The sequence below is a fragment of the Python bivittatus genome, unplaced genomic scaffold, assembly GCF_059951505.1.
Source record: "Python bivittatus isolate LINGU-HERP-01145 unplaced genomic scaffold, Pbiv_v1 ctg000120_np1212, whole genome shotgun sequence".
Classification (NCBI taxonomy): domain Eukaryota; kingdom Metazoa; phylum Chordata; class Lepidosauria; order Squamata; family Pythonidae; genus Python; species Python bivittatus.
Window position 1 is genome coordinate 151,862 of NW_028277037.1, and position 16,454 is coordinate 168,315.

The 16,454-nt window shown below is 36.7% G+C and overlaps 1 protein-coding gene across 1 annotated transcript in view; it reads right to left on the reverse strand.

Annotated features, from left to right (window-relative positions):
* Positions 1-2,435: 2,435 nt before the first annotated feature.
* PCLO (piccolo presynaptic cytomatrix protein) overlaps positions 2,436-16,454 on the reverse strand; it is a 252,717-nt gene continuing 238,698 nt past the window's right edge. The window contains exons 24-26 of the mRNA XM_088134818.1: positions 12,697-12,831; positions 8,837-8,982; positions 2,436-7,008 (exon numbers count right to left, since the gene is read on the reverse strand). Of these exons, the coding sequence (XP_087990944.1) occupies positions 6,868-7,008; positions 8,837-8,982; positions 12,697-12,831 (422 nt within the window). The 3' untranslated portion in view covers positions 2,436-6,867. The remainder of the gene's footprint in view (positions 7,009-8,836; positions 8,983-12,696; positions 12,832-16,454) is intronic.

Genomic DNA, 16,454 nt, shown 5'->3' on the forward strand with positions numbered 1-16,454 from the left:
CCCTCTCTTCCTTCAGCCCCTAAACTGGCTAAATTGTTTATCCAGCACATGGGGTCCCAGAACGTGTGATCAGTGATCGCGGGGTCCAGTTCACTACCAAGTTCTGGAGAGCGTTCCTAAAGCTGATTTGTATGTCCCAGGTGCTGAATTCAAGTCATCACCCCCAGATGGATGGAACTTCGGAATGATTGAACTCAGAGCAGTATTTGAAATGTTTTAATTACCAATGAGACAATTGGGATGACCTATTGCCTTTTGCTGAAGTGGCTTATAATAATGCAGTGCATCAAAGTACTGGCCTCACTCCTTTTAAAATAGCTACGGAACAAGACTTTGTGCCAATCCCAGAGCAACCTCAAGAATCCACTCAGGTCAGTTCAGCTGATGGGTGGGTCCAACAGATGACACAAGTGTGGCCACATATTTCTGCATCCTTGGAGGAGGCGAGGGCAACCTACAAGAAATTTGCAGATTGCAAAAGGACCCTGGAAAAGGACTGGAAAGTTGGTGACAAGGTCCTTCTGTCTACCAGGCATTTGAAATCTTTACAACCATCTAAAAAACTCAGGCCAAAATATGTTGGCCCATTTGTGATTGAAAAGTTGCTCAATCCTGTTTCAGTTCATCTGCAGATGCCCCCTACGTTCAAGAGAATTCATCCTGTGTTTCACTGTGACTTGCTAAAGCCTTACAAAGAATCTTCTCAATGGCACCCCTCACCTCCTCTCCCCAAACCCATTATGGTTGAGGGAGAGCAACATTTTGAAGGTAAAGAAATTCTGAACAGTAGGAAACATGGGTGTGTGTGTGTGTGTGTGTGCAGCTGTTGATGCAATGGAAGCATTTCCCTAAATCTTTGGCAGAATGGGTAGACAAAAGACATGTTAAAGCTCCAGACTTAATCAAAAAGTTTTATCATGCTTATCCTGCTAAACCTTAATACATTTCTGAATTGTGATATATATTAGGTGTCTGCTTTCTCTTTTTCTTTTTCAGATGGATGATTACACTTAATCTGACTGATACTTCTTTTTTTTTGGAGGAGCAGAATGTCAGAATCCTCGCAAACCATTCCTGCACAATATTTCTTTATGCTAGCCGCTTTGCTTTTGCACTTGCTTCGGTTCTGCCATTAAGGGATGGGAGGGGAGAATAGAAAGTGGTGTGGAGATGGAAGTTGGGACAGACCATTATAAGCAGATGGGCTCTTATCACAGGCACTGGAATGTTCAAGGTCATACCAACAGGAGAATGTGAGAAAGCTGGACATAAGGGGGGTGAAGGGAAAGAAAGGGAAAAGGTAAAAGTAACTTTTGGCACATGTGGGCTCAGTCTTAATAATGCTTTGGATCTGTACACTTACTCTCAATAAATGAACTTTCTCTTGAATCATAAATGGTTGCCTGGAGAGTTACTGGGATTGAGAGCTGGAGGTGTCAGGTCTTTACAATAGTATATACTATCTATCTATCTATCTATCTATCTATCTATCTATCTATCTATCTATCTATCTATCTATCTATCTATCCATCCATCCATCTATCCATCCATCCATATATGTGTGTGTGTGTGTGTGTATATATGCATATATGTGTGTGTGTATATATATATATGCATATATGTGTGTGTGTATATATATATATGCATATATGTGTGTGTGTGTATACATGCACACACATATGTATGTGTATACACACACACACACACACACACACACACATATATATATATATCATATCAGTCTATATCAGTCTATATATGACATTCTATATTCATCCTGATAAAGGTACAAAAGCTCCCCCATGGGTTTGAGAATCTTGGTCTATGTATATATCCATACATAGATTAGCCCCTTCAGAGTGATGTCAGTTGGGAATCAGGGAGGAGGTAGGAGAACACATGTTGTCATTTCAGAACTCTATTCACTTGCTTGATATCCATGGGTACTAATCTGATGAGGACATAGCATTTTATTATCATTGCAATAAAGTATTGCTTCTATTTCAATGCACAATAAAAAATTCTGCTTAACTCACAAGTAATCCTTTATAATTACTGACTAATCAATAAAACCTCCTTATTGTTTCATACTCAGCCATTTCCAACATGTGCCACTAATGGGCTGATAACCAATCCTTACTGAAGACAGTAACTTATAGTGGCTCCTATACAGGTTCTTTTGAAGTTTTCTTATTTTAACAGAGCCAAAACCTTCAGTCTGACATACTACTTTAAAGATTCTTTTCTTTTTTGTTCCACTAGTCTTTTTGGTTATTCCGTGCAAGATTTCAGTGGCAGAAGAGAAGGTCAAATATATATATATATATATATATGTATGTATGTATGTATGTATGTATGTATATGTATTTTTTTAAATATTTATTAGCCAGGCTGGGTTTAACAGCCTTTGAACAACACAATTTACATAGGTTTTCAAGATACATTCTGTATACAATCACTAAACCATGACATGGATTTTATAGACAGTCTGAGAACTGATTTAAAAGTCTTTCTTCATTTGAATATTCTTGCAGATGTTGATCAAATATTTTGAAAGTTTTCTTTTTCTTGGAGGATTAGAAGGCAGAAATGAAAAAGAAAATTTAACAAAACACTGCAGAAGCATGCAACGTTCATTGTGGAAATAGTACATCTCTCCAAAGACTATTGTAAGATGGCTGTTCATTTGGTATTCCCAGAATAGTTGTTATTCTTTTCACTACTACTCCAAGTATCAGGTAGGCTACAAATTTTGTCTAACAGAAGGATGGCATTGAGGTCAGTTGCCACTGCTGAGTGCTCACATTTTTACAAAATACAGCCAACTTGTATTGACAATGACATGCTTAATGACAGATGAGGTTTGGAATCTAAACTCATTTATGTTTCTCAATACAAAAATGTATATTTACAAGATGATAACAAATTAAGAAAACAGCTTTCTTCTAGATCATTTTAGTCCAAGTTGATGATATATAGATATACATGTATACTATATGTTTTTTAAAAACCCATTAGGGTGCTTGTGATTTTGCAAAAAAACCCCCCAAAAATAGGAAACACCAATAAGTAAGTTACAGTTTAAAGAGAGAGTATCCAGATATTATTTTACTCTAGCAGCAATTTCTAACTCAAGATCTTGATCCTACATTGCAAATTGGCCAGAATATTCCAAATCTCTAGTTCAAAGACAAATTGCCCAGTTTCCATTTGGGATGTTACTGAATATATACACTGAATTTTCCTTCGATTTCTTTATCACTTAAAAGAGGCTATTATTTTGTTTACTTTTTTCCCTCAGATATAGTCATACTTCCATATGTAGAATGAGCTATGATTTGAACACTTAATTATCAGGTATGATTTAAATAAAAAGGTAAAAATATACCATTAAAATCTGTATGAAATCTTTAGAAATTAAGTGCTAAATAATTCTATATCAAGCACGCTAGCTTACTTACAATATAAGAGATGTTTACTGTTGACTTTTTCATCCTAAGAAAAAGAAGCCGTATCAGCTGGTTACCAGCTACAGATTCACACTCCCCATGTTGCTGCCCCAAACAAATGATTTAGGCATTTAGAAAAACACAATTCAAGTAACAATAAGGATCCAGATTTAAATTTTACTGGTGTCTCCAGTGCACTCACAATGAGGTACTCCTATTAGTTCTGGTAGAATTGAAGAATAGTGATATATGTTCTTTTAGAGGGGAGCAGATAGGGCATAAAGTGTAACAAAATAAATAGCATTTGTATTGCTCCTGGATACTATCCCTTTAAAGGGTTGTGATAACAAGAAAATAATTTAGTATTCATCACAGGAACTCAAAGACCTTGTTTGGATCACAACTGAACTCAAGCCCTGTTGCTCAGCAGATGGAGATATATGATTCTTTCACAGAAATGATCCCTCCTTTGCCAATACACATACACATTCTGTGCTTTAGCTCATATTTCAAACGTTTTGCCCTGAACAAGGCTTTTTGCACAACACTACTTTTATCTTCAGCTCAGCAGACTCATGTGATGTACAATAAAGCTCATTGTGCCATCAACAGTACAATATTTTTCAAGAAATCCAAATCAGGAGAAAGTTCACTCTAAGATAAGAAGTCTTGCTTTTATCTGAGGAAGAAACAAATATAACAGGATTTCCCCCCACCCCATCAAGAGGAAAACATATACACTGAAATATCTATACATTTTTTTAAATACTAAGGTTCTGTGATTTTTCTCTGATAAAAAAATAATTGCCGTAAGAAGGATTTTGTTGTCTTCATTAATAAAAAGGAAACTGCATTAAATGGGTTTCACCATTGCATAGAATGATTCTAGTACAATCCAGATATTTGATCAAAAGAGACTTGGCACACTTCAGAGGCAATTGCTAGTCCCAGTACTGGTACAAAAACGATTAGCTGATGGATCACAATTTCAGTAGCATTGAATAATATATGAAGAACATGAAGAGAAAAGAAATTCTGGCCTTAACAGAAACCATCTTTCCTAACAACCTCAAATTGTCACAAATCAGGTACATTCATCAGGTACATGGGTGTTACGGCATGCGTAATTCCAAAGGGTTGGAATAGTGGAGCTTGGCCCCATGCTAGTGGCTGAAAAATGTGGAGAGCAAGGGACATTTAACCCAGGGTAGCAGAATTAAGAAAAGAATATAAGAACAAATAAATGAATATTGGTGTTGACATGAACAGTCTCTTGCTCTTGAATTCCATACCCTGTAATAGCATGTTGCAACAGTAGCCTAACTTTCTCAGTTAAGAGTGATAATTATAGGCTTCCAATTGTTGCTTCCTAGTTCTTGAAATCTCCATGGCAACCACTGGAAGATTCATTGTCTTTGTTATAAACCTTAGCAAGAACAAGATTGTCATTCATTTGCACAAATTGCACATTTCATAATTTAAAACTCACACATACACCCATACCCTTTACACTGAATTAGGGAACTGGCTGTTTCAGAAACAGTTTCAGAGAAACAGTACCAGTCTGTGCAAGATATTTTTTCTGCTTCTCTTGTGGTACCTATGGGCTGAAGTAGTAAATTATTTCAATATGAGCTGGGGGAATGGCAATGCCAACTGCCCTCAAGGATTGAATTAAAATTGATATAATTATAAGGAGACAAATGAAAGTTAAGTCAGAACATTGGTTGTTAATATATATTCTTATACCCTATCTCGTCCTGCTCATTACAGATACAGGATGAGATATAAGTAGTGGTAGAAAACAAAATTGGGACTGTGAACCCTTTCTTGGTTATTTATTGGCTCATGATGTGTTTCTTTCTTAAAACATAAAATATAATTTCAATACTTTCTTTCCAGCATATATTTTCTAGCTTCTGGAGTTCTTGAAAAAATGTTCACTGATTAAATTAACTAAAACAGGTTGTTCAGAATGTATAATTTTTAGATATTTCTTTAACTGTAAAGGTAGTAAGATAAGCACTGCCATTTGAAGTCAAATTGTTATTTTGCTGTGCATATGTACTTTTGATACTGTACAGTTTCTATAATAAGAATAGAAAGCCAGTCAGCATAGTTAACGGCTAGGTATATTCAGTTTTGTTCACAGAAGCCATAGGTAGCCTCATTTTTGTTGCTTCTAGAAAATACCTAATGGATGGTAATGATTGCTGCAGGCTTAGATATCTCTAGAAACATTTCTCTCATTTTATAACCAAGATATGGTCTTGTCATACAAAGATCTATAATACCTTCTCACTTGCATTTTATTTAGCAGAATGCCTCTTGTGAATGGATGTGTGCATTTGTGATGTTGTATGCCATTACACCTACTGTGGAGGGTGGTATCACATTCTAGAAGTCATTTTTTAAAAAATGATTTATAACTCCAGAATGAGCAGGGAGCCACTGGCATAGTTAGCGAATTTAAAATATGGATAGCTTCAAACTATAGACATTTTGAAACATCAATTCTTTGTAGTCCACAACAGCAAGACATAGTCCACAACAGCAAGATAGGTAGTGACACAATAGTATCCATCTCTGTTTAGAAGCCCTTTGAATCAACCCCATTATTTGTAAACAACAGACTCAGAAAAGGCAGGGTGGACTGGGACTTCTTCCACACACTCAGGGCTATGTTTTATTTCATGCTATAGTGGTAACTGTACAACACATCCTGGGTCTTTCCCCATTTCTATTTTCCTTTGGACTTCATGTTCTAAGATGGTGATTTTGTATTATTCACATGGAGAAACACTGAGATTATTACTCTAAACTGATACTCCAAGAAAATAAATATAAACATTGCTACTATGTAAGATAAAAATAAAAGATACTGCCATTTGCCGTACCATCTCACTGTGCACACTCTGAAGTACAGAAGAACATAGTTGAATCTTCTGATCAGTGAGAATGGAAAGGCAGTCCTTGGGTGCTTTTGCATAAAATGGTCTCCCTTCTGATTGCACAAAAAACCCTAGATTACATTTTCTGAGATTCTGCCTCTAACTACAACCAATGTTTCTGCATTCCTACTTGCCTTCAAGTGCAGGGGTACCATTAGTTTACTTCATGGCTACAAAGATTCTAACATCACTGAACCCTTAGCTCACAGTCCTTATTCAGGTGGACTTATTTTATCATCTGAGCCAAGGGTGATGCCTTTTCTTTTGCTGTTTTGTTTTTACACAGCAAAACAAATGGACTAGCCCTCATAAAAATGCGCTAAGTAGCCCAGAATATGTGTTACTTATTTCATATCCTGAAAGCCTACCTAAATCTAACATCAAAGTGGAGTCAAGTGGAGTCTTGGGATCACACAAGTAGACTCTTCCAGCTTGATCTCTCTGACACCAAAAAAGGACATCTTTGCTCAATGAGCTTGTGTGGAACTAACCAAAAGTTTGTGCCAGTTTACAATTCTTTTCCTGAGGTCCACTTTATCAAGCCAAATATATGCTTCACCAATCAAGGTCTTCTTCATAAACTTTCCTCCATTGGAAACAAGAAGAATCTAGGAAAAAAGCATTTCATATGAGGTTAAAAACTGCTTCAATTCTTTTAACTCTTTGCAGAAAAAATGGTTGTTGTACAACTAATTAATATGGGTTCATATCCAACTTGATAGCTCAGTATTGCCATGGGATACATTCAACATATGTGTTATTTATCTGAATGATACCTGGCTTTTTCCCCAGGAGGCAGCTTATAGGGAATTCCCTTCATCCAATGAAGGTTATAACAAAAAAAGACATCTGAGCTAAGGACGATCTCACACACACACACACACGCACACACATCATCCTTCCTCCCCAGTGCTTTCAAGCTCCTGCTTGCAATCTAGTGTCTATACTGCCAATTTCTTAGAATTGGCAATTTTAAGAAAATACAGAAAAAAACTTAGAGTAATAAAACACTTAGAACAAACAATTAAGAAACATGAATTAAAAATGTAATATACAGCCATTCATTCTATTATTTATCTAATTATTTTCTATTACCAAAACAAACAACAAAAAGAACAAACAAAACCAAACTCTTAAAAATTAACATTAAATTAATATGTCACCAAAGTATATCACATATATCAAATAATCCATAATGTGTCTATTCTTATAAAATATTATTTATTTATTTATTCAATTTGAATAGGTTATGAAATCTATGTGAAAGGGAAACATTGTGTTACAATGATGTATCATGAAATCACCAGGAATCAACCTTGATTGAAGGAAATTTTACCTTTACGTATCACTTTATTTGTTCACATGGCAAATTCTGCCTATTTCTACCCTCCAATTCATAATGACTGGGGTTTGCACAACATGGTAGATAACTTCTGGGTAGTTTCTGGTTCAGTCTTTTCTGGGAAACTAAGCAGTTTAGCATGTTGTGCAAATAAGGCCACCATGATAAACCATAATATGGTCTGTGTATGTAATGCCAACTTATTAGTTTATATAAACCTGGCCCAGAGATCCATGTCAACATGTTATTTATGTAGGTTTCGGTAATTCAGTTTAGCTATACTGTAATCTCAGTTGCAGAAAATCCCAAAGGAGCAACTTACTATTTTTTTTATATGCCCAGAGCCAAGTTTCAGTTAAGCTATCAACTTGAGAAGAGGCAGGATCTTAAACCAATTATTTTAGGTCAACCTTCTTCAGCCAGGTGCCTTCTAATTGTAACTATATCACATCTGGAGGATACTAAACTGAACAAGATTGTCTTCTACAAGACTATTCTTCTCTTAAAGTGCCCAAAAGTCAGGATGGGAGGTACACAGGTCATAATGAGAAATCATACAACAGTGCTCAGGACTAGAAAATATCATCAGCTCTTGCCCTAAAGACCTAAAGCTCTTGATCTAAAGTTACAATATCACCAAAACAAAAACAGAAAACAACAACAATAACAACTGTGTTGACAATGTTGTTGGCTAATGCTGATCTGCAGCATAACTGAAATACCTTCCAAATCTTTTGTTCTATTTTTTAAAATAGAAATATGATGGGGTGGAAATAATATCAAACAAGAACTTTTTAAAATCTTCCTCTTAATTTTCTATCAAAATGACACTTGAACAATTCAGTTAGGGGAAAGGAAAATAAAATAGAAATGATGGGAACATGATTTTCTGCAGACAAAAAATGTAAGAGTTAAGCACTTGCCTTGCTGAAATAAGCAAAATACTTGACAAAATTGGGAGGGTAGTCATAGAAATGATACTATAAATATTAGAGTCAAGTGAGTGAATGAAAAAATGAATTTCAAATGCCCATATAGAAAGTCTACAATCCATGAAGTATGAGGTGGTTACAAAAAATACGCAAGCAAAATACCTGGAGAGAATGACCAGTGGGACTCAAGCTGAATCGAAAAGTTTCATTGAATGAAGGTTCTCGGTCATGCCTGCACACTCTTGTTTTCTTCTTCATCACCCTCTTTTGAGTTCCAAGGTTGACAACATATAGCTTTACATATAGATCTATGAAAATAGATAGTTTGGCCTATTTTATAGAATATTCATAAATTCTTAATTAATTCAGGATGGCAAACCTCATACATAATTAAGACTTGAGAGGAACTTCTCTTGGCTATTCCTGTATTCAGTATCTTAGCATCTGGCTGTATTTTGAATTTTACAACACCACCTATGACCCCAAAGCTGTCTTGAGGGCTATGGAATTTATTGAATCAAATTCTGCAGAAATCTGTGTAAAAGAGATGAAGGTAAGATTAAAAAGCCCATAAATATTACAAAAGGAAAATGTGGCTATAATTTAGTTTAGAATTTACCTTCCATACAAAATTATTCTGTGCAATTCTATTTCTACTCCATTAAATATTATTGTATTATTCAAATTGGCCTTTGATTGACCTGATTAAAAGTGTCATCCAGCTAGGATCAGCAGAGGCTCCAAGTAACATAGACCATAAGGGAAGAGGACCCAAACTATGCCTTGCACTGTTCCAAGACCAAGCTCATGTCTTTATTAGAAGGGAAAGTGAGAAGAGTTTTTATACAACAATGCATCAGGAAAGGTTAAAATTTCCTTGGCAGGACAGCTGAAGCTCTCCTGGAGTAGCAGAAAAGCAAAGAGGAAAAGCCGAGAATCAGAAAAAGTCCCTTTGGCAGAGACAAATACAAATAACTCAAAGAAGTATGAACATCAAGAGGTACTTGGTGCCAGTGGAACTTCAAAACCAGTGTCAGGCTTTCCTACTAGAGGACATTCCACAGTAATCTGAGCAAACCTTGTTATGGAAGAATATAGAAGACACTTGGGCCTCTATGAATTGAAGAAATCCAGGAGCCATGTTAAGAAAGAAGAGACATATAATTGTGTGGGAATGACTATTTTTTGAGAGGAACTGAGGTGACTGCGTGTGGACACAATATGAGGTTACAGGAGGTCAGTTGTCTTCCTAATATCTATATCTAGGATATGATGGGATGTTACTAAGACTATTGAAAATCACTATCCTTGATTCATATCGGGGCAGATATCCATGGTCAGAAAAGACTGTGAACTAGTCTCTGGAGAGTACAAGAGCTTGGGTAGAAATGTGTTGGAACTGAGACCAAAGTAGTTTTTTCATTAGTTCTTCTAGTTGAGGATCATAGTGGAAGAAACCATGATCCTGAAAGTCAAGAATTGGCTACACCAATGTTGTTGCCAAAAAGTGTTACATTTTATGAAGATTGGGAAGGAAGTATTTGGCAGGTGCTTTGGCAATTTGATCAGGAGAACTTGAAAAAGGGTAAAAGGGGGAGGATTGCAAAAGCCCAGAAATTAATACATAGCAAAAGCCTGGGGCTAAGTAGAACACAAAGGGAGAAGCAGGAGGCCAGGAAAGGGATTCAGAGATTTGCAGGAAACTACAACGCGGAAGTGAGATGTTTCTATACCAATGTATGGACCATGGGAAATAAACAAGAAGAGCTAAAGATCCTAATGCAGAAAGACACATACAGTGTGATAGGCATGATTGGCACATAACATTTATGTGCTAATCATAAAATAAAATTTATCATTTACTTTAAAATCTATTTAAGCACGGTACAGCTTCATAGACATGCAGGATAGATGCATGAAACCTTTCTGTGGCAGATAACAACCTTTGAAAGAGACATGGGATAGTGGCAATGGGAGATTTCAACTGCCTAGACATCTGCTAGAGATCTACATCTGCCACAAGACATAGATCCAACAAATTCTTCTCTCTTCCCAGAAGGTAGAAAGAACAAGAGTGCTTGTTATCTTGTCAGAAAGGCTAAAGCTCAAAATGAGCTGAGACATGTAAGAGATACCAAAAACAAAAACAAAAAAAGTTCTTTGGGTACATAAGAAACAAAAGGAAAACCAAAAAGAGTGTAGGTCAATTGCGAGAGGAAAGTGATGAAACAGTGATAAGCAATGGTTAGAAAGCAGAACTTCTTAACTCCTACATTGGGCCCATCTTCTCTCAGAAGGGAAATGAAGTCCTAGCTGGTCATTGTTATGCCAGTGGGAGAAGGAGGGAACTGCAGGTTAGAATAGACAAACGAGAGCATAAGAGAGAATTTAGCTAAATTGAATGAATTCAAGTTTCCAGGATGAGATGGATGACATCACAGTACTCGATCCTCTAGTACTGAAGGAACTAGTGGAAGTGATTGCAGACCTACTGTTGGTAATCTTGGAGAACCAGAGGCCTGGTTAGGAGAGCAGATGCCATCTCCATTTTCACAAAGGGGAAGCAGGAGAACCAGGAAACTACAGACTTGTCAGCTTGACATCTATACTAAGCATGATCCTCAAGCAGATTAACAAGAGCAGGTCTGTGAACAGTTAGACAGCCATATTATGATTAAAGTATGGATTTGTCACAAAGAAATTGTGCCTACCTAATTTTAACTCTTTTTTTAGGAGGAGACTGCCACAGACATAAGAGTGCCTTATGATACTCTCTTTAACAAAATGGTAAAATATGGACAAAATAACACCACTAATAGATGGACTCACAGTTGTTTGAATGACCAGACCCCCAAATCTACTCATTAATGGCTGCAACTTTAGCTTAGAGGGATGTATTTAGTGGAGTGCCACAAGGTTCTGTCTTAGGTTTTGTGCTGTACAACATCAATAATTTGGATGAAGGAGTTGAGAGGACATTTATTAATTTACAGGAGACACAAAGCTGAGTGAGGTGGCCAGTACTTCAAAAAGATCTAGAAAACTTTGAGCAATTGAAATTGTACAGGGAGAAATGTAAAATTCTACATCTGTGTAGGAAAAAGTTAAGGCACAAGGTATTGGCTTAGCAAGAGTATATGTGAAAAGGATCTGGGTGTCCTGGTTGACTAAAATTGAACATGAGCCAGCAGTTTGATGCAGCTGCTAAAAAGGCAAATGTTATCTTGGAGTGTACTAGCTGGAGCAAGAGTCCAAATTATGGGAAGGAACTCTACTATGTCCTGGAATACTATGTCCAATTCTAGGCACCAGAATTTAAAAATGACAGTGACAAACTGGAGTGAGCTCAAAAGGGGACTACCATAATGATGAGGGGACTGGAAACCAAAGTCTATGAAGAACAGTTATAGGATTGGGCTATGTTTATCCTATAGAAGAAATGATTGAGGGGAGAGATAATTGCAGTCTTCAGATATGATGATTCACCGATGATGTTACCTAGTCGAGTAATGAAACATTTGCAAGCAAACAACCAAGCTCAGAGAGCACCAAGAACTACACAGTTCAACCTTGAGCTACAGATATTCTCTTCTATGGGAATCTTCAAATATCTAAAGGGTTACCATGTAGAAGAGGGAATGGACATCTTCTCCATTGCACCAGAGGACAGGACCAGATAGTGGTCTGTCAGAGATGTTTTAGTGGGTCCTGCACTAAGCAGGGGTTGGATTACATAACCTCTAAGGACTTTTCCAAAGCTATGATTTTATGAAAAAACATCCTGGGAGAAGAAAATGTCTATGAAGGCTTCAGGAGCTGAACTTAAGTTTATATTATCTCTACATGAAAATCAGTTTCACCAAAATGGCATTCAATTTCTGAGAATAATTTTTTCCCCCTTGTGCCTAATGACAAAACCCCCACCATGCTATTGCTGTACATAAATAATTAATGTAATAAGTAGTTAGGGCCTGATTACTTTAAATTATATATTAAAATACTGGTTCATGAATAAATGATACCTGGTAAGTGATCTGGAGATTTAAACTTGTAAGTTATATTCCTGCATTGCAGAATTTCCACTATTAGCTGTTCTCCATCAGTCTTCATTTCCTTCTTTAAAGCAATCTTTATTTCACCCATTACCTGAGTTTTACCTGTAAAAAAATGAAAGCAAAATTAATTCAACCATAGTGAAAGAAAAATATGTAACACATTTTATATTACTGGGGTGGTGGAGGATTTTATTTATTTATTTATTTAATTTCATTTATTATAGCTGCCCACTTGAACAGACTCTGGGAAGCTTACTAAATCTAATAATAACTAAAACAATTACATTATTACTCTCAGATTCAATAGAAGGGCTGTGTAATGCTTTGGGTTCAATCTCCCAAAAGTACTTCAGAATGTGTGGGAGAATGTGTGAAGGTAAGACCTCCCTACAAACCCTTAATATAGCTCCACCTTTGGCAATATAGAGATTAACACAAGATGTGGCCAATAATCTTTTTAGAGATAACCAATGAATGGAGATGGTGATGATGATGTTTGCCAGTGGGGATTGGCAATAAATTTCCAACTGACAAAAACTATTTTTTATTTCTTAGCTGACAACTTATTTGATAATTTAATTTAAAAAAAAATCTATTAAGGATTTTAACAATACTAAAAGATAATACAAATTAATATCCAAAAGAAAAAAGAAAGTAGAAAGAAAAGAGATACAAAGTACAAAAAGAAAAAGAAAAAGAAGGAAAATAGAGAAAGAAAATAGAAAAGAAATAGAAAAGAGTATTTAAAGAAGTGACTCCTGATCTTCACAACAGGTACAAGCAAATTAAATATTCCCCCCCCCCCAAATTATAAACATAATCCACTTCTTCCCATTATCCCCCCTTTCCATTCACAAATCCAAAAATTGTTATTTCTGTCGGGATATCAACAAAAAGTCCATAAAGGATTTCCAACATTTTATGGCAGTATTTTTTATTTTGCCCTTGGAGGGGGCAGGGTTCTTGATCTTTAATTCATCAGGTTGCTGTTGTGGGCTTGAATCTCCATTCAAACTTTCTTCCTCCTGTCTCAAATATTTCTTCAAAATTTTAGAAACCCTCTTTTGTAAATCCATGAATAAGTCTTTGTCCAGGTCATTTTTCATGTCTTGGCTTATCATTTATATTTCCACTTTAACTGTTTTATAATCCATGATTTCTTTGTTTTCCAATGTTTCTATATCAGCTGGAATTTGTTTCATCTCTTCATTCTGTTTGCCAGTAAATTCTTCCACATTATTCCCTTTTTCATCTTTCATTTCCTATTTAGGATCTTCTTCAAGAAATGCATTAGCAGGTGCAGTACTGACTGCTGTCAGTTTAACTGTAAGTTTCTCTCTCAGTTCTTCAAAGATGCTTTGAAATGTCTCAAGTATCATGCCGTTATCTATTATTTTTTTCCTTTTTCCTGCCTGGAACTTTAGACCCCTCGAGTGTCCAATTTCAATAGAATTTCAGCAATAATATCTTTCCTGGTAGACTAAACAATTTAGATTCCCAAGAAGATATTGTTTTATTTATCTTCTTATTTCAAAAATCTTAGCAAAAGTTCCAATATTCCAAATTTTTCTGGTCCCTTAATCTATTTAAAACTTGCTTGAATTAAATTCTTATTTAGCTTTTTGCCCTTTATTTTATATTCTTTAAGTTCTTTAAACTGTTATTTATTTTTTTTTTCTATTTGGGATGAAGGTCGTTTTTCAAACTTGTTGCTCGGAAGACCTCTTTTAACTGAAATAATTGTAAATTTATTTATTATAATTTATTATAAATTTATTTACTTATTTATATTTCGAATTTAGATATCGCCCATCTCACGAGGAAGTTGTGAATCCAAATGTGTTTAGAAAGGGAGGCTCTAGCTAACTAAAAATCTATTTAGAAAGGGAGGTGATGAACCCAGTGTCCTTAAAGCTTGATGGCTTCCCTCGTCTCCCAGTACTCAGACCCACAGATCAATTGCTGTCCTGCAGTCTCATGAGAAACAGCCGTCTGGAGCACAAGTGGATGATCTCTTGTCCTCTCTTTATCTGGAGAGGTTCCATTAGACCAGGTTCATTGCCAGTCCTTCACTCTTTGCTGATAGTGTTGTCTCTGCTCCTCTGGAGATATTTTAGTCACTATTGCCTAACTTGTAAGTCAGCAATTTAAATGTTGAAATACATTTAAAGCCAAGTCAGGAATGGGAGCTAATTAATGTCAGCAGGGCAGTTCTAAACCCTGCTCAAAGCTCTCCAACAAACCCAGTATCTGTATCAGATGCAAACTGGCAGGACAGAAATACGGAGCACTGCCTCTGGTCTTTCCTGTTTGTCATTTCACAAAAACAAAAGCACATTCATTGCACACAATACTTGCTTAGAGTATGGCAGAATCCCCAGACTTGCTTGCCTGTCCTTCTCATGCTTCTCTTCAGGGGATGAAGTTCTCATGGCCTGGAATTCCTGACTTTAGAAGGACCTAGTCTTGGAATCCATCCACAAAGGGCAAGAGAAGCCATACATTAGACTGCCCTCTTCAAGTATGAAAGTTTCTGAGCTTGGTCATATTAATCCAATCAGTCTTGGTTCCTGGGATACCATCTATGACATTAATACTTTAATATGTAAAATTTTCATATTACAAGTAGTTTTCCATTTTTCAGGTTTAGTATGTGATTATATTAGTATTTTATATTAATAAAATATATAAAATATATTGATAAAGTAATAAAATACTAATATAATCACATACTGAACCTGAAAAATGGAAAACTACTTGTACTTTTCAGCAAAACAAAGGATAAGCCTCCTTCTCTTCTGATCCTCTGTTAGTAGAATAGACATAACTGATAAAATAAAACTTACTTGTGGAAGTCAATGTTAGGCAGATGAGCTCTTATCCATGTTTACTCAGAATTTATAGTTACGAACCTCACTGGAACATGGGAATCTCTGCAGACTGAAACATCTGAATAAACAGGAAAGCACTATTTTTTTTTCAGCTTGGGCTCCTTAGGCACAGGCACAAATGCAAAATGTGGGAAAGCCCAGCAGGTGGGAAAGCCAAGGCGTGATCAACAAAACCTGAGCGAATCAATTGGAGACATCCGGGTAAATCCAATGGGATGGATCACCCACATCTCCATGCTGGAGATGCAACTGGCTAAAGTTAAAACGCAAGCGCCGGAGCCGCAACGGAAGGCACCAAGCGCTGCCCGGCCACAAGCAGTGAATCTAGTGGCGAGGGTAATAAAACCATCTGCAGGGGCAAGAGCAGTGGGGAGAACGTGTTTCCTGTGTGGCGAGGAGGGGCACTTCGCCTCCGTTTGTCCCAAGAAGCCTACCCTAAAAGCTGCAGCAAAACCCAAACCCACAGAAAAAAACACAAAGCCTGCGAAATCGGCGAGGAAAGGCACGGCGGCGGGGGGGGGGGAAGAGGAGGAGTGCCCTATTCAATACCTGTTGGACAGCAAAGAAGAAGAATGATCAGTGGGAAACGCAAGCTGCCTGCTCTAAAACGCACCCGAGAGCAGGCGGGAAAGCTGAGGTGTGATCAACAAAACCTGAGCGAATCGATTGGAGACATCCGGGTAAATCCAATGGCAGCCGACAAATGAAAACTGAGCAAATTGATTGCCTTGTCGTACAAAGCTCACCGCCTTAATTAATTCAGGGTGTTCCCGGTGCTTAATCAGCCCTGTTCCAGCCACCAGATTAAAACTGAAAGTGCACTGGCTAAAAATG